Below are 27,187 nucleotides of genomic sequence, written 5' to 3' on the forward strand. Positions count from 1 at the left end.
ATCGTAATGCGGCCAGCGTTCACCAGGAAATAATCGTAATGCGGCCAGCGTTCACCAGGAAATAATCGTAATGCGGCCAGCGTTCACCAGGAGATAATCGTAATGCGGCCAGCGTTCACCAGGAAATAATCGTAATGCGGCCAGCGTTCACCAGGAAATAATCGTAATGCGGCCAGCGTTCACCAGGAAATAATCGTAATGCGGCCAGCGTTCACCAGGAGATAATCGTAATGCGGCCAGCGTTCACCAGGAAATAATCGTAATGTGGCCAACGTTCCCCAGGAAATGATCGTAATGTGGCCAACGTTCCCAAGAAAATGATCGTAATGTGGCCAACGTTCACCAGAAAATAACCGTAATGTGGCCAGCGTTCACCAGAAAATAATTGTAATGTGGCCAGTGTTCACTAGAAAATAATCGTAATGTGGCCAGCGTTCACCAAAAAATAATCGTAATGTGGCCAGCGTTCACCAGAAAATTATTGTAATGTGGCCAGCGTTCACCAGAAAATTATTGTAATGTGGCCAGCGTTCACCAGAAAATAATCGTAATGCGGCCAATCGTAATGCGGCCAGCGTTCACCAGAAAATAATCGTAATGTGGCCAACATTCACCAGAAAATTATTGTAATGTGGCCAGCGTTCACCAGAAAATAATTGTAATGTGGCCAGCGTTCACCAGAAAATAATCGTAATGCGGCCAATCGTAATGCGGCCAGCGTTCACCAGAAAATAATCGTAATGCAGCCAGCGTTCACCAGGAAATAATCGTAATGCGGCCAGCGTTCACCAGGAAATAATCAAAATGCGGCCAGCGTTCACCAGGAAATAATCGTAATGTGGCCAGCGTTCACCAGGAAATAATCGTAATGCGGCCAGTGTTCACCAGGAGATAATCGTAATGCGGCCAGCGTTCACCAGGAAATAATCGTAATGCGGCCAGCGTTCACCAGCAGATAATCGTAATGCGGCCAGCGTTCACCAGGAAATAATTATAATGCGGCCAACGTTCACCAGCAGATAATCGTAATGCGGCCAGCGTTCACCAGGAAATAATCGTAATGCGGCCAGCGTTCACCAGGAAATAATCGTAATTCGGCCAGCGTTCACCAGGAAATAATCGTAATGCGGCCAGCGTTCACCAGGAAATAATCGTAATTCGGCCAGCGTTCACCAGGAAATAATCGTAATGCGGCCAGCGTTCACCAGGAAATAATCGTAATGCGGCCAGCGTTCACCAGGAAATAATCAAAATGCGGCCAGCGTTCACCAGGAAATAATCGTAATGTGGCCAGCGTTCACCAGGAAATAATCGTAATGCGGCCAGTGTTCACCAGGAGATAATCGTAATGCGGCCAGCGTTCACCAGGAAATAATCGTAATGCGGCCAGCGTTCACCAGCAGATAATCGTAATGCGGCCAGCGTTCACCAGGAAATAATTATAATGCGGCCAACGTTCACCAGCAGATAATCGTAATGCGGCCAGCGTTCACCAGGAAATAATCGTAATGCGGCCAGCGTTCACCAGGAAATAATCGTAATTCGGCCAGCGTTCACCAGGAAATAATCGTAATGCGGCCAGCATTCACCAGGAAATAATCGTAATGCGGCCAGCGTTCACCAGGAAATAATCGTAATGCGGCCAGCGTTCACCAGGAAATAATCGTAATGCGGCCAGCGTTCACCAGGAGATAATCGTAATGCGGCCAGCGTTCACCAGGAAATAATCGTAATGCGGCCAGCGTTCACCAGGAAATAATCGTAATGCGGCCAGCGTTCACCAGGAAATAATCGTAATGCGGCCAGCGTTCACCAGGAGATAATCGTAATGCGGCCAGCGTTCACCAGGAAATAATCGTAATGTGGCCAACGTTCCCCAGGAAATGATCGTAATGTGGCCAACGTTCCCAAGAAAATGATCGTAATGTGGCCAACGTTCACCAGAAAATAACCGTAATGTGGCCAGCGTTCACCAGAAAATAATTGTAATGTGGCCAGTGTTCACTAGAAAATAATCGTAATGTGGCCAGCGTTCACCAAAAAATAATCGTAATGTGGCCAGCGTTCACCAGAAAATTATTGTAATGTGGCCAGCGTTCACCAGAAAATTATTGTAATGTGGCCAGCGTTCACCAGAAAATAATCGTAATGCGGCCAATCGTAATGCGGCCAGCGTTCACCAGAAAATAATCGTAATGTGGCCAACATTCACCAGAAAATTATTGTAATGTGGCCAGCGTTCACCAGAAAATAATTGTAATGTGGCCAGCGTTCACCAGAAAATAATCGTAATGCGGCCAATCGTAATGCGGCCAGCGTTCACCAGAAAATAATCGTAATGCAGCCAGCGTTCACCAGGAAATAATCGTAATGCGGCCAGCGTTCACCAGGAAATAATCAAAATGCGGCCAGCGTTCACCAGGAAATAATCGTAATGTGGCCAGCGTTCACCAGGAAATAATCGTAATGCGGCCAGTGTTCACCAGGAGATAATCGTAATGCGGCCAGCGTTCACCAGGAAATAATCGTAATGCGGCCAGCGTTCACCAGCAGATAATCGTAATGCGGCCAGCGTTCACCAGGAAATAATTATAATGCGGCCAACGTTCACCAGCAGATAATCGTAATGCGGCCAGCGTTCACCAGGAAATAATCGTAATGCGGCCAGCGTTCACCAGGAAATAATCGTAATTCGGCCAGCGTTCACCAGGAAATAATCGTAATGCGGCCAGCATTCACCAGGAAATAATCGTAATGCGGCCAGCGTTCACCAGGAAATAATCGTAATGCGGCCAGCGTTCACCAGGAAATAATCGTAATGCGGCCAGCGTTCACCAGGAGATAATCGTAATGCGGCCAGCGTTCACCAGGAAATAATCGTAATGCGGCCAGCGTTCACCAGGAGATAATCGTAATGCGGCCAGCGTTCACCAGGAAATAATCGTAATGTGGCCAGCGGTCACCAGAAAATTATGCTAATGTGAGCAGCATTTACTCACCTGCAGAAGACTCCTGTAGCCAGCCGGCGGTGGCACTGGTCCCTGGTGCGTCACACTGTGCCTTCAAGCACGTTTGACAGGCGGAGGGCGGAGTTAGGGGCGGCGCCGCACGTATAGAAGAACTGGCGTGCGGCCGCTCGCTCTGCTCAGAGAGGGAGAGGGGGCGGACCAGTAGGCGGCACCAGGCACAGGCTGAGCTGCCTGTCACAGCCGGCTGCTCGCTCTGAACGGAGAGGAAGGGGGCGGACCAGTAGGCGGCACCAGGCACAGGCTAAGCTGCCTGTCACAGCCGGCGCCGACCTGATAGTGGAAAAAAAATTAAATAAACACACGCACAGCGCGGCGAAGGAGCGCCCACTTCCACCCACGGCGCTCTAGGCCAAAATTTAGAGTTGCCTAATGACAGAGACGGCTCTGCACTGGTCCCTGGTGCATCACACTGTGCCTTCAAGCACGTGTGACAGGCGGAGGGCGGAGTTAGGGGCGGCGGCGCACGTATAGAAGAACTGGCGTACGGCCGCTCGCTCTGCTCAGAGAGGGAGAGGGGGCGGACCAGTAGGCGGCACCAGGCACAGGCTGAGCTGCCTGTCACAGCCGGCTGCTCGCTCTGAACGGAGAGGAAGGGGGCGGACCAGTAGGCGGCACCAGGCACAGGCTAAGCTGCCTGTCACAGCCGGCGCCGACCTGATAGTGGAAAAAAAATTAAATAAACACACGCACAGCGCGGCGAAGGAGCGCCCACTTCCACCCACGGCGCTCTAGGCCAAAATTTAGAGTTGCCTAATGACAGAGACGGCTCTGTTCCGGACCTAGTGTGAACTAGCCCTAAATCTAGAGAGTATCAAAATCTGAAATGTGAAAGACAGTAAAACATACCAGTCATCCTGTTCCCATGCGGCCAGCACTGAGCCTCCATTGAAGAATGGCAGCGCGGTACCAGAGTTTGCATGAACGGCATCCATTAGACTTTGACAGTTGTGCACTAACAAGGACTTGGCATCTTGGGCTGATGGACGAGTGCAGTATGTGCTGGGCAAACCCATGACTACAAGTGGCTTCATGTCCATTCGCTGGAGGAAGGCAAGTGCAAAGGCCACGCTGTTCAAAGACCTCTTGCAGCTGAACACATTCTCATCCACCTGGGGAGATGACAAGGAATGAGCATAAACCTGCATTATACACTCCTCTGGGGAGATATTTTCTGCTACTTTTATCAATGTAATATGTACTAGCAGCACTTCTGCACGTGTGTTAACCACTTCAAGAGGACCACAGGCTTTACCCCCTCTAAAGACAAGGTCATTTTTTGTAAAATAGGCCACTGCAGCTTTAAGGCCAAGCTGCAGGGCCGCACAACTCAGCACACAAGTGATCCCCCCTTTCTCCCCACCAACAGAGCTCTCTGTTGGTGGGGTCTCATCCCTGTTGGGATGTTTATTTATCTACAAATATTGGTTTTATTTATTTTTAAATAAATTTCACTTTTCTTTAAATTAATTTTATCCCATCCCCGCCCTCCCTCCTCCCACCAGCCAATCACAGTGATCGGCAGTCATAGGCTTCAGCCTATGACAGTGGATCACCGCGGAGACTCTGGAGGAGACAGCTGTGTCACATGGCTGTCCCCAGTACGGTAAAAAGAAGGCGGTTTGGCCGTCTAACAGTCTCGGAACGGCGATCGCCGCTGGGAGACTGAAGGCGGAGCAGAGCTCTGTCTACCAAGCAGGAGATGCGCTGCAAAACGAAGCCCCAGGACTTTACGCCGATTGGCGTTAGGCAGTCTTGGGGCTGCCACCATGGCCACGCCCATCAGTGTGTTGCAGTCGGCAAGCAGTTAAAACCATCCCAACCTAACATTTTAGAATCGAGGGTCCTGTCATAAAGAGAGAGTGCCTTATCAGTGGGTTTCAGAACATGACCCCCTAATGCAGGATATGTCCCTCCACCTTGCAATAATTGTTCCCCGATCATTGGCATCAGTGCCATTTATGATGGACACATATACTTACACACTCCCAATCACTGGCCTCAGAATATGTCCCCCCTACACAGCATGCGTCTTCCTCCATGTAGCCACAGTTTCCCAATCATTGAAGTTGTGAACCCCTCGTTTTATTCACACAGACACACCCCCATGTTCTTCCCCATGCATCCATTGGCCTCCAATCATTGGCGTCAGTGAGTTTTAGAATATGTTCTAGCAATGCAGCATCTGTCCCTCCAAAACATTGGTGCCAGTGGGTGCTCTGATGTACACTCCCCCACACACACATTGCCTCACAACCCCCCCCCCCCCCCATGCAGCCACTGTCCTCTGATCATTGTTTTCAGTCGGCTTCCCCCCATAACAGCTCCTGTCCCCCCCCCCCCATGCAGCCACTGTCCTCTGATCATTGGTGTCAGTGGCCTTCCCCTAAATACAGCTAGTGCCCCCCCCCCATGCATCCACTGTCCCCCGATCATTGGAGCTGATGGGCTTTGTGACATTACCGCCCCCCCCACACACACACACACTGCCTACCCCCCCATGCGGCCACTGTTCCCCAATCTTTGCAAAATTGAAGGAGGACAAAGTAGAAGTCCTTGCCTAGTCAGAATTCAAGCTAAAGGTGGCCACACACCATACAATTAAAAAAAAAATCTGTTCAATTTAAGAATTGCAATAAAATTTTCAGACTGATTGTAACATTTCAAAAATATGACCAATGTTCCACACACCTGTGTTCAATTTTTCCCCAATTATGATAAAAATGATTGGAAACTCTGAGAAAATTGCTAGGGTGTGTATATTAATAAATTGACAATCTAACACACACCATACAATCTTTAGAAAGATTGAAGAAAAATATCTGGCATTCCGGATCGATAAAAATCGAACAAAACTGGAAATGCGATCAGATTTGTCAGTCAAATGAAAAAAAAGCTTTTGTTTTTTTTCGGGAGATCCGATTGCTGTAAAATCGGATTATTTTATTGTATGGTGTGTGGCCACCTTAAAACCCTACTGAAAATCTGTTGAAAATTGCAGTCCAGCAACAATGCTCAGCCAATCTGACTGATTTTATTGGCTTTTGTGTGCAAGTTCAGTGATGTGCTATAACATTCAGCTATAAATTGGAAGCCTTACTCCAGTCTGGGAAAGGTTAAGGACCCCGAGGACAAGGTTAGGCGGTGACATGCGCTTACATCGTGAGTCTGGCGGGGGCTGGGAATGAAAAATCTGCTGTCCTGCAGCAAGAGAGGAAAATCACTCCACGTAAAAGCATTATGGCTTTGCATTTCTTCATGATATGGGCAGCACGGTAGCATACTGAATCACACTCTCACCTTGCAGCGCAGGGTCCCCAATTACAATCCCAGCCAGGGCACTATTTGCACAGAGTTTGTATGTTCTCCTTGCGTCTGTTCTGATGGTTTCCTCCGGGCTCTCCAGTTTCAGCCCAAATCCCAAAAACATACAGAGTAGTTAACTGGCTTCCACATAAATTTGGCCCTAGACTACAATGGACTTTCAAGGTATACCATCAATCTATAATTACTGTTATAGAGGGTTCAGACCCCGCTATGCCGGATTTATATGATAGCAACGCTTTAAGGGCTGGTCCTTTACTGAGTTGGCAATCATGAAAAAGGCAAGAACCGCTCAGGTTTTTGACAATATGACTATGGTAGGGATTTAATTGTAAGCTCCTCTGTCGGACCGTTAGGGACATGACTATATATACTCTACAGCACTGCAGAAGATGTTGGTGCTATATAAATGCTAAATAATACTAAATAATAATGATGTTATTCCTGATCACACACAGATGCGATAGATATTTGAAAGGAAAAAAAATGTATACTTATCCTGTAACAAAGAAAAGCTTCCCTGGGGGGTACTCACCTCGGGTGGGGGAAGCCTCCGGATCCTATTGAGGCTTCCCCCGTCTTCCTGTGTCCCACGGCAGCAGTGAAAAAGCTCGAGGAACGGCAGGATGTAAATATTTACCTTCCCGGCTCCAGCGCAGGCACAGTATCGGCTCTCCGCTCGGAGATAGGCGGAAATAGCCGATCGTTGTCAGGCTGCTCTACTGCGCAGGTGGAAGTCTCCTGCGTAGTAGAGCGGACCCGACAGAGATCGGCTATTTCCGTCTATCTCTGTGCTGAGAGCCGCAACAGCGCCCCCACTGGAGTCAGGAAGGTAAATATAGCAAGCCTTGTCAGGCTTGTCTGGGGAGGATTGCGGGAAGCTTTGGGGGAGCCAGCGCTGGACTGCCTGCAGCTACAGGGGAGGGGGAAGCCTCATTGGGACCCTGAGGATTCCCCCTCTCGGGGTGAGTACCCCACCCCCAGGGGAACTTTTTTTTGTTACAGAGACTCTTTAATTTAACTTTTGAAGTCTGCGGTGTAATAGTTACATTGGCATTAGGTCTTTGTGTCTTTTCAATAGACCTCCAGCTACCATGTGACTGTTGGGCTGCTTGTTGACATACACTGACTCTCACCTATCCCCTGAGGCAGTGTCGCAGCAATAGAAGTTGCAGAGGTTGCAACCATTCCGGGGCCCCTGGACCAGAGAGGCCACTAGGGGGCCTCCTTTATCCATCTTATTAGCTTTTCATTGGTGCTATGCTGGTAATGAACACCTCTATATGTGCAATGAATAGTAGTAATCCTTAGCAAACTGTTTCCTTACTCTAAATACACCTCTCTGACACTGCAGTTGTCCGTGGTTGGTTTTGGGCCTACAGAGCCCATGTTCCAACAGTGACCTTTAGGGGGCGGGGGTTGTTGCAGAGTGCACATTTTAAGCCCCAGGCACAGATCAAAATTAGAGTTGGGCCGAACCTCCGATTTTAGGTTCGCGAATCTGGTTCGCGAACTTCCGCGGAAGGTTCGGTTCGCGTTAAAGTTCGCGAACCGCAATAGACTTCAATGGGGATGCGAACTTTGAAAAAAAAAAATAATTATGCTGGCCACAAAAGTGATGGAAAAGATGTTTCAAGGGGTCTAACACCTGGAGGGGGGCATGGCGGAGTGGGGCAGACGCCAAAAGTCCCGGGGACTACATGCCAAAAATCTGGATTTGACGCAAAGCAGCGTTTTAAGGGCAGAAATCACATTGAATGCTAAATGACAGGCCTAAAGTGCTTTCAAACATCTTGCATGTGTATACATCAATCAGGTAGTGTAATTAAGGTACTGCTTCACACTGACACACCAAACTCACCGTGTAACGCACCGCAAACAGCTGTTTGTGTAGTGACGGCCGTGCTGGACTGGTGCGCACCATGGCGAGAGTGCAGGTTTTGGTGGCTTTACAGCCCATATGGTCGCCTGGCTGATGTAGCTGAATGACAGAACAGTGACTGTCCAGCTGATCAAATTTGGTCTGACCACAATGAGGCAACGACCTTATTATCGTGGGTGTGCCCCCCGAGACACTCATCTAGGCGCCGGTCATTGCTTCATTGTGATACGCAAGCCCCTTCACCACGGCAAGGTAATGATCACGAAGGGGAATGGGCGCATGTACATGCCTTTTCTTTTGTTGTTGCAGCTGCCCACTAAACAGAACAGGTATACAGTGGCGGGTTCACAGAACAGGTATGCAGTGGCAGGTTCACTGAACACAACAGGTATGCAGTGGCGGGTTCACTGAACAGGTATACAGTGGCGGGTTCACTAAACAGAACAGGTATACAGTGGCGGGTTCACAGAACAGGTATGCAGTGGTGGGTTCACAGCACAGGTATGCAGTGGTGGGTTCAATGAACAGGTATACAGTGGCGGGTCCACTGAACAGAACAGGTATGCAGTGGCAGGTTCACTGAACAGGTATGCAGTGGTGGGTTCACAGCACAGGTATGCAGTGGTGGGTTCACAGCACAGGTATGCAGTGGTGGGTTCACAGCACAGGTATGCAGTGGTGGGTTCAATGAACAGGTATACAGTGGCGGGTCCACTGAACAGAACAGGTATGCAGTGGCAGGTTCACTGAACAGGTATGCAGTGGTGGGTTCACAGCACAGGTATGCAGTGGTGGGTTCACTGAACAGGTATGCAGTGGTGGGTTCACAGCACAGGTATGCAGTGGTGGGTTCACAGCACAGGTATGCAGTGGTGGGTTCACAGCACAGGTATGCAGTGGTGGGTTCACAGCACAGGTATGCAGTGGTGGGTTCACAGCACAGGTATGCAGTGGTGGGTTCACAGCACAGGTATGCAGTGGTGGGTTCACAGAACAGGTATGCAGCCAGACAGGAACAAGTTAAGCCTAACTAATCTTTCCCTGAGAGACAGTCTGCAGCAGCTCGCCCTACTCTCACTAACGCAGGCAGCACACGAGTGACCGTAATGGCCGCTGCCTGCCTTATATAAGGGGGGGTGGGGCTCCAGGGGCTAGTGTAGCCTAATTGGCTACACTGGGCCTGCTGACTGTGATGTAGAGGGTCAAAGTTGACCCTCCATGTGCATTATGGGGCGAACCGAACTTCCGCAAAGGTTCGCCTGCGGGACGCGAACGCGAACCACTGAAGTTCGCATGGAACCGTTCGCAGGCGAACCGTTCGGCCCAACTCTAATCAAAATATAGAATTTAATCGCTTAGTTATCGGAGTGCTCAGACATTACATTTAGTGTGTGAAATATGGCTTCTGCTTCTAGAAATTCTCTTGAAGTTTTGATCACAACAGAACCAACTGAGTAGAAGAACTCAGTTTCCAGTCTCTGTGGGTGAACCTACTATTGTTGCTCAGATTGCCCCATCCCTTTCATGCATGTCCCCTCCCCAGGCTCACACACTCTAAATTACTGTCACCTTTAATGATCATTGATCGATCGTCAAGGCAACCCTGCAGGAAATGAATGCTGTACAAACAGCTCTAGCCATACAGCATATAGTGTTCTACATAGAAGGGAGGAGGAATGGCAAAGCATGCACAGGACATGGGCCTTCTGTATAGACAGTAAATAAAATACATAATGAGATAATTTGTCACCTGTTAAAGGTCAGGCAGGAGGGAGAGGGGGCAGTTATGAAAGACAGAGAGTAGAGTATGATGGAGAGGGCATCTAGATTAGAGAGAGTCAGCTAGGATGGATGGGGAAGTCCAGATGTTAGGTAGTAGTTAATCAGTGTACTGGTTAAGGACTGTCAGACCTGAGTTCGAATCTCAGCGATGTCTGTTCAGTAAGCCAGCACCTATTCAGTAGGAGACCTTGGGCAAGACTCCCTAACACTGCTACTGCCTATAGAGCGCGTCCTAGTGGCTGCAGCTCTGGCGTTTTGAGTCCACAAGGAGAAAAGCGCGATATAAATGTTATTTGTCTTGTCTTGTAGTACTTAGCTAGATGGATCATCCTGGGAAGATTTCAGTGCAATGGTGGATGATGACACTTTACACCTAGGAAGAGAACTTCTTTTCACCATGAATGAGCTAGATTTCTCCCAGGCTGTCAACCTCCCCACCCATAAGAAAGGACACACTCTAGATCAAGGGTCCCCAAACTTTTCGGTCAAGGGCCGGGTCAGACTGCCGGGGGCAGAACATACATAAAATTATGTTGAAAAACATTACATTGAATCTAGGTATTGATTCCCCCCAATCATGCCTGGGGGAGAGCTCCCAGCAGCAGCCATTCAGTCAAGCGGCGCTCAAAGAACGTCTTTGTGCACCAGACAGTGAAGCATACCAATGTGACAACCTGCCGTCCACTTGGACAGCAGTGTCACCTGATGTGGAATTGGATTGGAAGCCAGCAAATTACTTCTCGCTGGCTTCTACAGTATGTGGATGGGTGGTGCAAGCACCGCTATTCTATATGCGAGCAGGTGATAATTACAGGTACATGGGGCCGCATCTATAAGTTATACATTTTGTCTTTGGAGGGCCAGTGAAAAAGCCTCGGCGGGCCGCATTTGGCCTGCGGGCCTTAGTTTGAGGACCACTGCTCTGGATCTTATATTCCATTCAGGACTTTTAATATGACACAAGGAAATCAACCCAGTGGTATGGTCAAGAGGGGCGCCAACAGGATAAAAAAAAACACTAAAAGAACTTAAAAACCCATCTTGGTAATAGAGGAGGCAGTGGTGGACTCACCTCCTCCAAGCAGAACACACGACTGTAGATTTTCAGTCAAAACAATTTTATTGGATACTCCAAATAAAGTGCAACGCGTTTCGCGGGTTTCATCAGGCAATAACAGATAGGAGTAAACAGCATCTGCCAGTATCATTAACACTGAGCAGAGGCACTCAATGTTGATGATACTGGCAGATGCTGTTTACTCCTATCTGTTATTGCCTGATGAATCCCGCGAAACGTTATTGCCTGATGAAGCGGGTTTGTATCCCGTGAAACGCGTTGCACTTTATTTGGAGTATCCAATAAAATTGTTTTGACTGAAAATCCACAGTCGTGTGTTCTGCTTGGAGGAGGTGAGTCCACCACTGCCTCCTCTATTACCAAGATGGGTTTTTAAGTTCTTTTAGTGTTTTTGTATCCTGTTGGCGCCTTTGTTATCCTATTATCTACATCAAGTCCACCCTTGGTGGAGGGTTGTACCCTTCCTTCTTCTACTACAGAGAGCGACTTTTTAATCCTGAGTGGGGTCAGGACAATCCCCCCACCTGCTTTGACAGTGGTTGCCTACTTGGTAACCCTGGTTTGTGAGTATTAAATTAATATTATTACTCTTCCAATTATACATTACCAGTACATACTACACTATATTGGGCTTTTGGTGTTCTCTCTTTTTCTCAGTGGTATGGTCAGGCCACCACACCATCCACTTCTCTCTGACAACACCAGCGTTAAAACACAGAGGCAAAGAACTCAAAATACCATTCTCTGAAAGATGTTTCACTCCAGCTCATTCAGAATATACTCTTCGACTACGACGATCTGACAAATCATTGCTCAGACCTAGACTCCATGGTCCTAAAGTATAACCACACTGTGTCATCTGCCTTTGACTTCATTGCTCCAGTATGCATCAAACAGTCTACACCACTTCACCATGCACAGTGGTTTGATAGCTAGGAAAGGAACTAGAAAAATAAGTGTGCAGACTAGAAAGACAGTGGCGCAATTTAATCACAATCTCTAAAAGATAAACACACCCTGGCCTCTCACCTGAAAGCCTCCAAAAAGCAATCACCAAAAAAATAATCTTCTTACCTATCACAGCAGATCGCAAAGGCTGCCAGTAGGCCAGCCCAGTTATTCCACACAGAGGATAGCTGCTGTAACTCATCCTGTCAAAATCAGAGTATAAATCCCTGAAAGGACCCATGTGAGAAATTTGCTTGCTACTTTTCTAAGTGTCCTCTATACCGTCTCTTATTATTCAGTCTACAGCACCTAAGACTTATTCAACGCCTGTTACTAGCTAATTGTAACAAATATTGTGGAGGCAGCTGCGGCGAATCCCGCCGCCACCGCAGCTGCCTCTATCTCCCTACCTAGCAGCGCTCCCATGCCTCGGACGTCTAGCACGCCGAGGACGGGTCTCTCGTCCGCACATGAGGTTGCACCGTCATGACCTTTATGCAGCGAGGAGGAGTATCAGCTGTCCTGCGGGTCGGCTGATGCCATACTATGCGCCCTACGCTGCTGATTATCCAGGCGCAGGGGTCGTGCCTCGGGGTCTCTCCGGACTCTTAAGCCCGGAGGAATCATTTGCAACTTGTCTGCTGTTGCGATCACTTCGTGTTAGCGCTCAGACCTTAGATAGATCCGGTGTGCTTTGATCCGGGAGGAAACCGGGGATTTCACACAGTGACGGGATTTGTTTGATTACTATAATTATATCGAAATACTGTTTATTATCTGTTTATGACTCTTTCTCATTATGACTATTATAACTCTCAGTGATTCTGTACTTCTGCCCATCTGATCTTGCTGCTGACTCTGCCTGTTAAAACCTTCTTGCCTTTGCCTTCTGATTTTGTACCGTATCTGTCTGTTGCCAACTCGATTAGTCTGACCACTCTACTCTCACCAGAGGGCTCTTGTCTCTAGTGAGGGGCTCTGTACTGTTAAGTGCCCTCCAGCTCCTCTGGTGAGGTACAACTATACCTATCAGTACTACTGTTGCACCAAGCACTATCCCTACTATCACATTAGCTGCTGGTATACTTGTATTATTGGTGATTCTGCAGATCACCATATAATCAGGTATATATCTGTATTATAGGTGATACTGCAGATCACCTAATAATCAGAACTCTGTTACTTGCTGACACATATCGTTACACTAATCTAGTCAATAAGAACAACTTAACACCCTGAGCTAATTGTGATGCCCTTTTAAAATAGAAGAGATCTCAGACATCCGCCATCACCTGCCCCAGACAACCTGCGACATGGACCAACTAAACATATGTTGAAATGCCCTTACCGGTTTGGTCCAGCATTCCATAAAATAGTCAACTGCTCTCCTGCAAGCACAGAGGTTTCATATCTCTCTGAAAGAAGGAATCATCAAGCCCCTTCTCAAAAACCTTCCATGGATCCAGACGCAATGAGCAGCTACAGACCTGTCTTCAACCTCCCCTTTTAAGAAAAGTTATTGAAACGTCTGTCTATCTGCAACTTGAAGCCAGGCTATCAGCAAACAATATCCTGACTCTACAATCTGGCTTCAGAAACACCAGAGCTGTGAAACTGCAACGATCTGCTCATGGCAAGGGACAGAGGGGAATGCTCCATCCTAATCCTGGTGGATCTACTCAGCAGCTTTTCATACAGTTGACCATGATTCAGGGCTAGATTTACCATAAGGCACTGTAGGCACGTGCCTACAGAGAAGGAGCGAGGGAGGCACTCCCCTCCCCAAGTGCCTCCCTCGCTCCTTCCCTATACAGAGTCCTGATGAGTGTGTAAAGGAGAGGTTACTCATTGAGCTCTCTGCATTCCACTGATGAGATCTCCTTTCAGTCAGGGGCACCTCTAGCTACATAATACTGAGGTTCCTCTAGCTACCTACTTGGGGGTATCTCTAGCTAGTTAATACTGAGGTTCCCCTAGCTACCTAATACTTTAGGCACCTCTAGAAACTTAATATTGAGGGTTCTTCTGGCTTCTGGCTACCTAATGCTAAGTGACACCTGTAGCTACCTATGCCAAGGGAAGTAAGGGAGAAAGTGGCAGTGGGGCCAGCTAGTACACTTGCGGAGCAGTTCAGCTGGGATTTGTAGGGTCCATGGGGAGGGGGGGGGGGGATAAGTCTAGGATGTCAGGACATCTGTGCCTATAAGCTACTATGACGTAAATCCGAGCCTTCCATGATTGCAGGAATATAGTGGCATCAGTGGCTCAGTCCTCCAGTGGTTCAGATCTTTCTTGACTGACACAGCACAGAGAGTATTCCTAGGACCTGTCATGTCAAAACCTGCACCTCTAAAATTTGGAGTACCACAAGGCTCAATCCTATCCCCTTTGCTGTTTGCAATCTACATGCTATCGCTTGGCACAATTATCCAACAACATGACCTGATGTACCACTGCTATGCCAATAACTCACAGCTACAATTGTCCTTTAAACCTGGTGGAACAGATCCTATTCCAAAAATAAATTATTCCTTAGCTGAGCTACAAGAGTTGATGAATTACAACTGAGTGGGAACTGAATGCTAACAAAATTGCGGTCCTTCTTGTCCAAGGCCAACGCCTGGCATCAAAATAGCTCTATTCTAAAGCAAGACCAATCAGAATTGGGAATTCAGACATAAGCAGCTCTGATCTTGTGCACAGCTTCGGTGTGCTAATAGACGGTGAATTGAACTTCAGAAACCAAATCTTGGCTGTATTTAAAACTCCCTACTTTCATCTGAGGAACATTACAAAAATAAACATCTCATTCCCCCCAAAGCAGGGGTGTCAAAAACAAATACAAAGTGGGCTGAAATTGAGCATTAGGACCTTTTCACGGGCCAACCTCATGGCCAACCTCAGCCTCCCTGGTGTCTAATGGCTCTCCTCCAACAGTTAACTGGTGTCTCGTGCCCCGCACCCTCCCGCAGATAGCTCCCTAGTGTTTAGTGCGTTTCCCCTACCTCCCCCCATATGGCTTCCCTGGTGATCTAGAGCTTCGCCTCCGATATAGCTTCCCCTGGTGGTCTATAGTGTGCCCAAATCTAATGCTGGGGCATACACGGGAGAAATTCTCCTTATCAATCGAGCCGCTGATGGCTCGATTGATAATATCCGACAGGTCCGATGGCCTGCCGGCGGGGAATCGAGCGGCTGATAAGGAGCGCCGACGGGGACGAGCGGTAATCAATCAGCGGGGACGCGGCGGGGGTCGATACGGCAGCTAATCGGCCGCCGGATCGACCCGTGTATGTCAGTAGGGATGGTCGCTGGATTCCGCGGAATTGTAAATTTCGTATTTCCAGCCGGAATTTTGTAATTCCGGTTCCGATATGACGGAACGGAATTGCTATAGCTCTAATACGGATTTCCGCGGAAATTTTAAAATTCCGTGAATTTTACGGAATTCAAATTTATTTCCTCACCTAACTAATTTCGACCCGATTCCCTCCTCCCTTCCTCCTCCCTTTCTCCCTCCTCCTGGAGGGAGGAGGGTCTCGTCTTCCAGGGAATTGTAGTATTTCAAAAGCCAGCTTACATACCGTGGCTGGGAATGGAACTCAGGTCTCAGTGTGTTGTAGGTAACTCACTTAACCACTATACCACCACTACATGCTGAAGCCAGGCTAGCATGTACCATTAGGATATATCCAAGAGAAAAATTAGCTTGCTTAAGGATTTATAGCATGTCAAAAGCAAATCACATTGGCTAGGAATAGAACACAGGTCTGAGTGTGTGGTAGGTAACTCACTTAACCACTATACCACCACCAACAGTACATGCTGAAGCCAGCCTAGCATGTACTATTATGATATATCCAAGAGAAAAAATAGCTTGCTTAAGGATTTGAAGCATGTCAAAAGCCAACTCACAATGGCTGGGAATAGAACCCAGGGCTACCGCTCTGTAGGTGGCTATCCTAACCATTATAACCACCAACACAACGCACTACAATGCTAGTGCATGAAGCCAGCCTAGCATGTACCATTAGGATATATCCAAGAGAAAAATTAGCTTGCTTAAGGATTTGTAGCATGTCAAAAGCCAACTCACATTGGCTGGGAATAGAACCCAGGGCTACCGCTCTGTAGGCTGCTATCCTAACCATTAAACCACCAACACTACATGCTTAAACTTCTTGGAGCAGACTTACTTCCTCCCTCCAAAAGACACACATACATCCCCATAAAATCATTCAACAGCAACTGCATACACAGTCTTTGCGGTACACAGTCTGTGTGGCACAATTGGTTAGCGCGTTTTGGCTGTTAACTGCAAGGTTGGTGGTTCAAGCCCACCCAGGCATGGCCTTGCCTTTTGTGTTCAACAGTTGTCCGAAGAGAACCCCAGATAGCCAGGTAGATTCATCTCTCTCTCTCTCTCTCTAGTAGGGATGGTCCATCGCTTTCCGCTGAAATTGTATTTTCCGCAATTTTAGGCGGAATTTGGTCATTGCTTTTTCAATCTGGCGGAATTCCGAAATTGCCTGTGAAATTCTGCCGGTATCCATTGATGGTTTTAAGCTGAAAATTCAGTTTCAATGGCATCAAGTCCTAGAGAGAGAGAGAGAGAGAGAGAGAGAGAGAGAAGAGAGAGAGAGAGAAGAGAGAGAGAGAGAGAGAGAGAGAGAGAGAGAGAGAGAGATGAGAGAGAGAGAGAGAGAGAGAGAGAGAGAGAGAGATGAGAGAGAGAGGAGAGAGTGAGAGAGAGAGAGAGAGAGAGAGAGAGAGAGAGAGCGAGCTCATTTTTCTCTTGGGTATATCACAATGGTACATGCTAGGCTGGCTTCAGCATGTAGCATTTGTAGTGTGTTGTGTTGGTGGTATAATGGTTAGGATAGCAGCCATACCGAGCACTAGACCTGGGTTCAATTCCCGGCCAATGTGAGTTGGCTTTTGACATGCTACAAATCCTTAAAGCAAGCTAATTTCTCTCTTGGATATATCATAATGGTACATGCTAGGCTGGCTTCAGCATGTAGCATTGTAGTGTGTTGTGTTGGTGGTATAATGGTTAGGATAGCAGCCTACAGAGCAGTAGCCCTGGGTTCTATTCCAGCCAATGTGAGTTGGCATTTGACATGCTACAAATCCTTAAAGCAAGCTAATTTTTCTCTTGGCTATATCATAATGGTACATGCTAGGCTGGCTTCAGCATGTAGTGTTGGTGGTGGTATGGTGGTTAAGTGAGTTACCTACCACACACTCAGACCTGGGTTCTATTTCCAGCAAATGTGAGTTGGCTTTTGACATGCTACAAATCCTTAAGCAAGCTAATTTTTCTCTTGGATATTTCCATAATGGTACATGCTAGGCTGGCTTCAGCATGTAGCATTGTAGTGTGTTGTGTTGGTGGTATAATGGTTAGGATAGCAGCCCACAGAACGGTAGGCCTGGGTTCTATTCCCAGCCAATGTGAGTTGGCTTTTGACATGTTACAAATTCTTAAGCAAGCTAATTTTTCTCTTGGATATATCATAATGGTACATGCTAGGCTGGCTTCAGCATGTAGTGTTGTTGGTGGTATAGTGGTTAGGTGAGTTACCTACCACACACTCAGACCTGGGTTCTATTTCCAGACAATGGCCTAAATTCACAAAGCTTATCTCCTGTCTTTAATAACTCTTCTAGAGTTATCACCATGGTGATAAGGCATGTAGTATTCTGGAAACATTTTACCTCAGGCAAACCTAAAGTTAACTCTTCTGTCTTTAAGTTAACTCTTCAATCCTTAAAAAAACCCCAGAGTTAAAGACAGGCTGTTTATTAACTGCGTGTGAAAATAACTACAGAGGAGGTAAATTAACTACAGAGGAGGTAAATTAACTACAGAGGAGGTAAATTAACTACAGAAGAGGTAACTTAAGGAATGAAGAGATAAAATAACTCTCTTACTGTGTGGAGGTAAGTTATCTCTTGCCTTATCTCCAGCATGATCTTAGTGAATTGAGGCCAATGTGAGTTGGCTTTTCACAGGCTACAAATCCCTGGAAGACGAGACCCTCCTCCCTCCAGGAGGAGGGAGGAAGGGAGGAAGAAAAGGACTAAGGGAACAGTTAATAGGGTCTATGTGCTATCATATAGGATAAACAAGGTTACTTTAGCGATTTTTTCAATTTTTCCCACAGAATCCGGAATTCCACGGAATTTCGTACAAATCTGGCGGAATTTTCATAGCGACGGAATTTAACACTGACGGGATCCGTGATTTTCGACGGAACGGAATTTGCGCTTTCCGATCATCCCTAATGCCCAGCATAATGCAGTGGGGAAACCACTTGGGGGCCAAATTAAATGGCTCTGAAGGCCCGTGGGCCAGAGTTTGACATGTATGCCCCAGAGGATCTTCTAACCTAGTTCACACATTTTCATCACATCACGGCTGGACTACTACAGTGCTGTCTATATAGGCCTCCCAAACAAGGACTGTGCCACCTGCAACTAGGACAGAATGCTGCTGCCAGATTACTAACAAACCAGCCTCGCCACTGTCACATTACACCGATTCTTCACTCACTGCACTGGCTACTTGCAAAATGGATAATACTCCAAATGGAGAAATGCAAAACACTCCACAATGAAGAATACTGGAGAAGATTGGACTGTTGACATTCAAATCCCTACATAATTTTGACCCTGGATACATGAAGGACTTGATGCCGACGCTGCACCACACCCCTCACAACCTCAGGTTACCGTGAACCCTAAACTTGGTCACTCCCAGAGTGCACCTCAAAACCTTTGGAGCCAGAGCTTTGTCATGCTGCCCCTACCCTTTGGAATTCCCTACTACACCCAGTAAAGACAGCCCCATCTCCACCCCCCCCTTTCCCCCGCAGGGGTAATTGTTACGCCTATGGTGATAACCCACCAAAAAAGGTCAGGGAGCCTGAACCTACTGTTATCCTCTATATTTTTGTGTATGTAAACAACAAGGTGATTTAGGGCAATGGGGCAGGAATTAAAGCTACATGTACATCTAGGTGAACATTCACTCAGAAAATCCTTTCTAAGCATTTAGATAGTCAGTTTACAATCAGACCAAGGAACAGAAGAGAGGGCAATAAAAGCTACACAGCAGTACATGGATCCTGAACATCGCTCAGGAGAATCCCGAACGTCACATTCCTCATTTTCTTCCAAACTCAGCAACACACAGACAGAAACCTGTACATACATGGTACAGCCGATACTTCTGCATAAAACCGGGACTAAAAACAGAGCATCTGATAACTAATATTAAAAAAACAGAGATACATACAAAACTGCAAACTATTTTGTGTTTAGTTAGAGGTCATGACTAACCAGCAAGCTCATGGTGAACCAGAACTTGTCGGAGTGTGTAACGGGCTACAATGGTCCTAAAAGCCCCCTTACTAAAACGCTATGGAAAACAAAAGCTTGCTTTCTTAAAACAGAAAGAATTTGCGATAATTCAGGTTGGAGTGAGCTCTGAGATGTATCCCACAATGCATCACTGCTGAAATATGCAAATCAACCATTGATGCCTTTAGAAGCTAAACACACCTCCAGATCCGCTGGAATGCAATGATGCATCAGCTTGTTAATTTGTACAGAGCCATAAAAATCCAACATGCATACAGACTGTTTCGGATTGGTTGATCCTCATCAGTGCATGGCATGGATTAATATGGCTCTATGGAGTAGGGCTTGAAACACCCAGAGGTACAGACTAACCAGTTTGAGTTTATGAAACCATGATCCAGGACCCAATGATAATCTCTTGGTATATGTCATGTGATGCCTTGCCATGGGCTGAGCCATACATCTGGTCACATGACACACAACTTCATCACTGCACAACACAAACTATGTGAATCACATTAAAAGAGATATTTGCATGTTTCATAAATGGAATTCAGCAATAGCTATACATGAATGAGAAATTATTTTGAATATTAACCACTTAAGGGCCGCGGTGATTGAAATCTACGCCCTGTTTTGGTGGGCTCCTGGCTGTCAGGACGTAGATTTCAATCACCGTCCGCAGCGCACATCCGCCGTTTCCACCTCTCCCCGCCGCTCAAACCCGACGTCTCTCGCCGCTGCTCACTGGCTCTGCCTGTCTCTATGACGGCAGAGCCACGTGAGCCGGTCAGGAGCCAATTTCATTTGCTCCTGGCCATGTCTATCAATGTAAGCCGCTCCCATTGTCATAGAGACGGCAGAGTGGATGTTAGAAGGTTCCCGGTGTGCGGCGGTGACGGCGGTTGCGACGGGTATGTGCGGCGATTCGTCGGGATTCCTTCGTTATAGTACCAGCGGTCTCTGGTCCTTAAGGAATCAGAGACCGCTGGTACTTAAGTGGTTGTTGAGCAAAGACTTTGTGTGCAGTTGGTATTCATTTACTTTCATGCTGATGGAGGTTATGCATTCATACTTTGAAATAACTCACCTCTACCACCGCAAAGGCCTTCTGATAGGCAGAATGCAGCTCCTGGAACTGTGCTAGCCAGTGACGGGCTTCGCTAGGTGTGCCGCCACATTCTCTTAGAAACGCCCGGATGTCCCTTCTCACCAGGGAGCGGTCCACCAGAGAAGAGAGGCCACCAGACTCCTTAGGGGTTTCTTGGTCTTTAGGGTCATTTTTCACTTCTTCTCCAGTAGGTTCGTCCCTAGTCTTCGCTCTCTGGTGGAGAACTGAGCCACTTCCTCCACCTATAGTGCTAAGAAAGCGTGGGGTGCGAAGAGAGAGAGATGAAATGCTATGGACAACTGCCATGTAGAGCCTTGGCTGTGTCTCCCACTTCTTCACTCTGTGTGTGACGTTTTCCTAGGTGTACTGACCTCTGTAGTCCACTCGTTATCCCTTTTACTTTAGTGTTAGAAACTTCTTTTCACTCTCTTAGGCTTTTGCTTATATGGTCAAGGCTGATGACATCGTGAGGGGAGTGGTTTGGCTGTGGGAAATGGACAGAGGTTGTGGAAGAGCTTACAGGCTGCAATCAGTGCGTCTATAAGGGTCAACAGTTCAGCATTGTGAAAAAGGAATGCAAAGGCTGAAGAAAAAAACACACACACAGAAAAGCTGTATAAAACGGCTAAAGCAATAAAGAAAAAATAAACCAATACTTGAAAAATGGAGTAACCTGAGCATTCCAGATAAAGGAGGTTGTTACATTATTATATTACTATTATATTTTTAATTCGTCCACCTCTATACACTTGCCACAAGTTGCATCAGCTGTGGCTCTGATTGCTCAGTAGAGATGAGCTTAAAGGGAACCTGTAGCAAGAGAAATACATAGGCTGCCATCTTCATTCTCTAATAATCAATCAACATCAGTTGCCTGAATTCTGTACGGATACTCTTTCTCTAATACTTTAAAGCATACCAGAGCCAAAAGCAATGCACATGCGCAAAGTGCTCATAGGCATGCGCGCAATCTACGATACATGCAGCCGGGCCTGCGCACTGCTGTGCAAGGGGGTGGCAAGGGGGCATTTAGGTGTTAAACGAGGGGAGACGTTCAAATTGCTTTTGGCTATGGTATCCTTTAAGTATCCATTGTATTTATTCTTTTCCGGGTCAAAGAGTTCACTTCCTGACTTGCGTCAGGGAGTGAATTGCAAAACCGCTATGAAAAATCGCTTAGAAAAATACTTTTTACGAAACCACAACGCGCAGTGGAGCGCCAGGAGGGGGAAAAAACAGCGCACAATTTTTTTTAAAAAAAATGTAGATACTTGATAAGGCAAATTAAACATTTCCCTATCCTTCCAGCAGGCTCATATTATATACCTTAGTACTATATTGTAGGTTTCTATATTTTGTGTGTTTCTTAGTAACAGAACACACACCTAATTTAAATATTTAAACACAGATTAGCCCTGAAAGAGGAAAAATAAGAATAAAATGTAAATGTAACTTTTAATTAAAGATGAAAGATAAAAACGTGGTATCGCTGCTAACACATACTAGTATGGTGACAAAAAAGTGAAAGGTGATACTAATGATTGGTAACATACTCAGCTAACATTGCAAGGGATAACTATACTCCTCTCACTGCACTGATATATGCAAAATACACCCCCCTACATAAACAACCCTACATGTTTCAGCCCCTCTATAAATGGGAGCCTTCGTCAGGGGAACAAAAGTGTTAAAACGTACAAGGTGCTAAGTACTAAAGTGCATTCAAAACAGTACATTGTAATTTATCACATCAACTAACAGTATGATAGCTTGTTGGCCTATGCAGCAGCCAACATGCAGCAGCCTGGCTGCGCTTAGGCCAACATAATATCATACTGTTATTTGATGTGATCAATTACAATGTACTGTTATTTAGGATCTGGGGCCCTTGGGCAATTGCCCCCTTTGCCTCTATAGCCGCACCCTCCCTGAATCGCTATTCAGGTGATTCACAGAGGTAGAGTGCAGGCAGCTCACAAAACTACAGCGGAAGAGACTTTTAGAGACAGAGTGCAGAAGACTCGATAAGGTGGCGGGCAGGCAGCTCAGGAGGACTAAAGTGCAGGAGACCACAGAGTTGTAGTGCAGGCAGATTGTAGAACTGCAGTGCAGGAGACTCACTGAGTTGTAGTGCAGGCAGCTCACAGAACTGGAGTGCAGGAGACTCACAGAGTTGTAGTGCAGGAGACTCACAGAGTTGTAGTGCAGGAGACTCACGGAGTTGTAGTGCAGGAGACTCACGGAGTTGTAGTGCAGGAGACTCACAGAGTTGTAGTGCAGGAGACTCACAGAGTTGTAGTGCAGGAGACTCACAGAGTTGTAGTGCAGGAGACTCACAGAGTTGTAGTGCAGGAGACTCACAGAGTTGTAGTGCAGGAGACTCACAGAGTTGTAGTGCAGGAGACTCACAGAGTTGTAGTGCAGGAGACCACAGAGTTGTAGTGCAGGAGACCACAGAGTTGTAGTGCAGGCAGCTCACAGAACTGCAGTACAGGAGACTCACTGAGTTGTAGTGCAGGAGACTCACTGAGTTGTAGTGCTGGCAGCTCACAGAGTTGTAGTGCTGGCAGCTCACAGAGTTGTAGTGCTGGCAGCTCATAGAGTTGTAGTGCAGGCAGCTCACAGAACTGCAGTGCAGGAGACTCACAGAGTTGTAGTGCTGGCAGCTCACAGAGTTGTAGTGCTGGCAGCCCACAGAGTTGTAGTGCTGGCAGCTCATAGAGTTGTAGTGCAGGCAGCTCACAGAACTGCAGTGCAGGAGACTCACAGAGTTGTAGTGCTGGCAGCTCACAGAGTTGTAGTGCTGGCAGCTCATAGAGTTGTAGTGCAGGCAGCTCACAGAACTGCAGTGCAGGAGACTCACAGAGTTGTAGTGCTGGCAGCTCACAGAGTTGTAGTGCAGGCAGCTCACAGAACTGCAGTGCAGGAGAATCACAGAGTTGTAGTGGAGGCAGCTCACAGAACTGCAATGGAGGAGACTCACAGAGTTGTAGGTGGCATGCAGGCAGCTCAGAGGACTAAAGTGCAGGAGACCCATAGTGTTGTAATGCAGGCAGATTGTAGAACTCCAGTGCAGAAGACTTACAGAGTTGTAGTGCTGGCAGCTCACAGAACTGCAGTGCAGGCAGCTCACAGAGTTGTAGTGCTGGCTGCTCACAGAGTTGTAGTGCTGGCTGCTCACAGAGTTGTAGTGCTGGCTGCTCACAGAGTTGTAGTGCAGGCAGCTCACAGAGTTGTAGTGCAGGCAGCTCACAGAGTTGTAGTGCAGGCAGCTCCCAGAGTTGTAGTGCAGGCAGCTCCCAGAGTTGTAGTGCAGGCAGCTCCCAGAGTTGTAGTGCAGGCAGCTCCCAGAGTTGTAGTGCAGGCAGCTCACAGAGTTGTTGTGCAGGCAGCTCACAGAGTTGTAGTGCAGGCAGCTCACAGAGTTGTAGTGCAGGCAGCTCACAGAGTTGTAGTGCAGGCAGCTCACAGAGTTGTAGTGCAGGCAGCTCCCAGAGTTGTAGTGCAGGCAGCTCCCAGAGTTGTAGTGCAGGCAGCTCCCAGAGTTGTAGTGCAGGCAGCTCCCAGAGTTGTAGTGCCGGCAGCTCACAGAGTTGTAGTGCCGGCAGCTCACAGAGTTGTAGTGCCGGCAGCTCACAGAGTTGTAGTGCCGGCAGCTCACAGAGTTGTAGTGCAGGCAGCTCCCAGAGTTGTAGTGCAGGCAGCTCCCAGAGTTGTAGTGCAGGCAGCTCCCAGAGTTGTAGTGCAGGCAGCTCCCAGAGTTGTAGTGCAGGCAGCTCCCAGAGTTGTAGTGCAGGCAGCTCCCAGGGTTGTAGTGCAGGCAGCTCCCAGAGTTGTAGTGCAGGCAGCTCCCAGAGTTGTAGTGCAGGCAGCTCCCAGAGTTGTAGTGCAGGCAGCTCACAGAGTTGTAGTGCAGGCAGCTCACAGAGTTGTAGTGCAGGCAGCTCACAGAGTTGTAGTGCAGGCAGCTCCCAGAGTTGTAGTGCAGGCAGCTCCCAGAGTTGTAGTGCAGGCAGCTCCCAGAGTTGTAGTGCAGGCAGCTCCCAGAGTTGTAGTGCAGGCAGCTCCCAGAGTTGTAGTGCAGGCAGCTCCCAGAGTTGTAGTGCAGGCAGCTCCCAGAGTTGTAGTGCAGGCAGCTCCCAGAGTTGTAGTGCAGGCAGCTCCCAGAGTTGTAGTGCCGGCAGCTCCCAGAGTTGTAGTGCAGGCAGCTCACAGAGTTGTAGTGCCGGCAGCTCACAGAGTTGTAGTGCCGGCAGCTCACAGAGTTGTAGTGCTGGCAGCTCACAGAGTTGTAGTGCTGGCAGCTCACAGAGTTGTAGTGCTGGCAGCTCACAGAGTTGTAGTGCTGGCAGCTCACAGAGTTGTAGTGCAGGCAGCTCCCAGAGTTGTAGTGCAGGCAGCTCCCAGAGTTGTAGTGCAGGCAGCTCACAGAGTTGTAGTGCAGGCAGCTCACAGAGTTGTAGTGCAGGCAGCTCACAGAGTTGTAGTGCAGGCAGCTCACAGAGTTGTAGTGCAGGCAGCTCACAGAACTGCAGTGCAGGAGACTCACAGAGCTGTAGGTGGCGTGCAGGCAGCTCAGAGGACTAAAGTGCAGGAGACCACAGAGTTGTAATGCAGGCAGATTGTAGAACTGCTGTGCAGGAGACTCACAGAGTTGTAGAGCAGGAGACTCACAGAGTTGTAGTGCAGGGGACTTACAGAGTTGTAGTGCAGGAGACTTACAGAGTTGTAGTGCAGGAGACTCACTGAGTTGTAGTGCAGGAGGCTCACTGAGTTGTAGAGCAGGAGACTCACAGAGTTGTAGTGCAGGAGACTTACAGAGTTGTAGTGCAGGAGACTTACAGAATTTTAGTGCAGGAGACTCACTGAATTGTAGTGCAGGCAGCTCACAGAGTTGTAGTGCAGGCAGCTCACAGAGTTGTAGTGCAGGCAGCTCACAGAGTTGTAGTGCAGGCAGCTCACAGCGTTGTAGTGCAGGCAGCTCACAACGTTGTAGTGCAGGCAGCTCACAGAGTTGTAGTGCAGGCAGCTCACAGAGTTGTAGTGCAGGCAGCTCACAGCGTTGTAGTGCAGGCAGCTCACAGCGTTGTAGTGCAGGCAGCTCACAGCGTTGTAGTGCAGGCAGCTCACAGCGTTGTAGTGCAGGCAGCTCACAGCGTTGTAGTGCAGGCAGCTCACAGAGTTGTAGTGCAGGCAGCTCACAGGGTTGTAGTGCACGCAGCTCACAGAGTTGTAGTGCAGGCAGCTCACAGCGTTGTAGTGCAGGCAGCTCACAGTGTTGTAGTGCAGGCAGCTCACAGAGTTGTAGTGCAGGCAGCAGCTCACAGAGTTTTAGTGCAGGCAGCTCACAGAACTGCAGTGCAGGAGACTCACAGAGCTGTAGGTGGCGTGCAGGCAGCTCAGAGGACTAAAGTGCAGGAGACCACAGAGTTGTAATGCAGGCAGATTGTAGAACTGCTGTGCAGGAGACTCACAGAGTTGTAGAGCAGGAGACTCACAGAGTTGTAGAGCAGGAGACTCACTGAGTTGTAGAGCAGGAGACTCACTGAGTTGTAGAGCAGGAGACTCACTGAGTTGTAGAGCAGGAGACTCACTGAGTTGTAGAGCAGGAGACTCACTGAGTTATAGTGCAGGAGACTCACAGAGTTGTAGTGCAGTAGACTCACGGAGTTGTAGTGCAGGAGACTCACAGAGTTGTAGTGCAGGAGACTCACAGAGTTGTAGTGCAGGAGACTCACAGAGTTGTAGTGCAGGAGACTCACAGAGTTGTAGTGCAGGAGACTCACAGAGTTGTAGTGCAGGAGACTCACAGAGTTGTAGTGCAGGAGACTCACAGAGTTGTAGTGCAGGAGACTCACAGAGTTGTAGTGCAGGAGACTCACAGAGTTGTAGTGCAGGAGACTCACAGAGTTGTAGTGCAGGAGACTCACAGAGTTGTAGTGCAGGAGACTCACAGAGTTGTAGTGCAGGAGACTCACTGAGTTGTAGTGCAGGGGACTCACGGAGTTGTAGTGCAGGAGACTCACGGAGTTGTAGTGCAGGAGACTCACGGAGTTGTAGTGCAGGAGACTCACGGAGTTGTAGTGCAGGAGACTCACGGAGTTGTAGTGCAGGAGACTCACGGAGTTGTAGTGCAGGAGACTCACGGAGTTGTAGTGCAGGAGACTCACGGAGTTGTAGTGCAGGAGACTCACTGAGTTGTAGTGCAGGAGACTCACTGAGTTGTAGTGCAGGAGACTCACTGAGTTGTAGTGCAGGAGACTCACTGAGTTGTAGTGCAGGAGACTCACTGAGTTGTAGTGCAGGAGACTCACTGAGTTGTAGTGCAGGAGACTCACTGAGTTGTAGTGCAGGAGACTCACGGAGTTGTAGTGCAGGGGACTCACTGAGTTGTAGTGCAGGGGACTCACTGAACTGCAGTGCAGGAGACTTAAGCCTCTTTCACATTGGGACGTTGTGTTTGATGCGACATTAAAGTCGCACAACGTGCCCCTAATGCAGCACATGTAGGTTATGAAATTGGACGTTATTTTGCACTGCGTTATGTGTCTCTTGGTGCGCCGTTTTCGTCGCATACTGATGGAACGAAAACGGCGCATGCGTTACATTTAAAAAAAAACCTTACTGAACATGTGCAACACACATAACGCAGAAAATGTATTGCTAAA

The 27,187-nt window shown here is 47.9% G+C and overlaps 1 protein-coding gene across 1 annotated transcript in view; it reads right to left on the minus strand.

Moving 5' to 3' along the window:
* The window catches only part of NAGS (N-acetylglutamate synthase), a 64,167-nt gene extending 43,199 nt beyond the window's left edge, over positions 1-20,968 (minus strand). Inside the window, exons 1-2 of the mRNA XM_068262431.1 lie at positions 20,499-20,968; positions 3,876-4,138 (exon numbers count right to left, since the gene is read on the minus strand). Of these exons, the coding sequence (XP_068118532.1) occupies positions 3,876-4,138; positions 20,499-20,825 (590 nt within the window). The 5' untranslated portion in view covers positions 20,826-20,968. The remainder of the gene's footprint in view (positions 1-3,875; positions 4,139-20,498) is intronic.
* Positions 20,969-27,187: the final 6,219 nt, after the last annotated feature.

Source organism: Hyperolius riggenbachi, chromosome 12 (assembly GCF_040937935.1).
Source record: "Hyperolius riggenbachi isolate aHypRig1 chromosome 12, aHypRig1.pri, whole genome shotgun sequence".
NCBI classification, from domain to species: Eukaryota; Metazoa; Chordata; class Amphibia; order Anura; family Hyperoliidae; genus Hyperolius; species Hyperolius riggenbachi.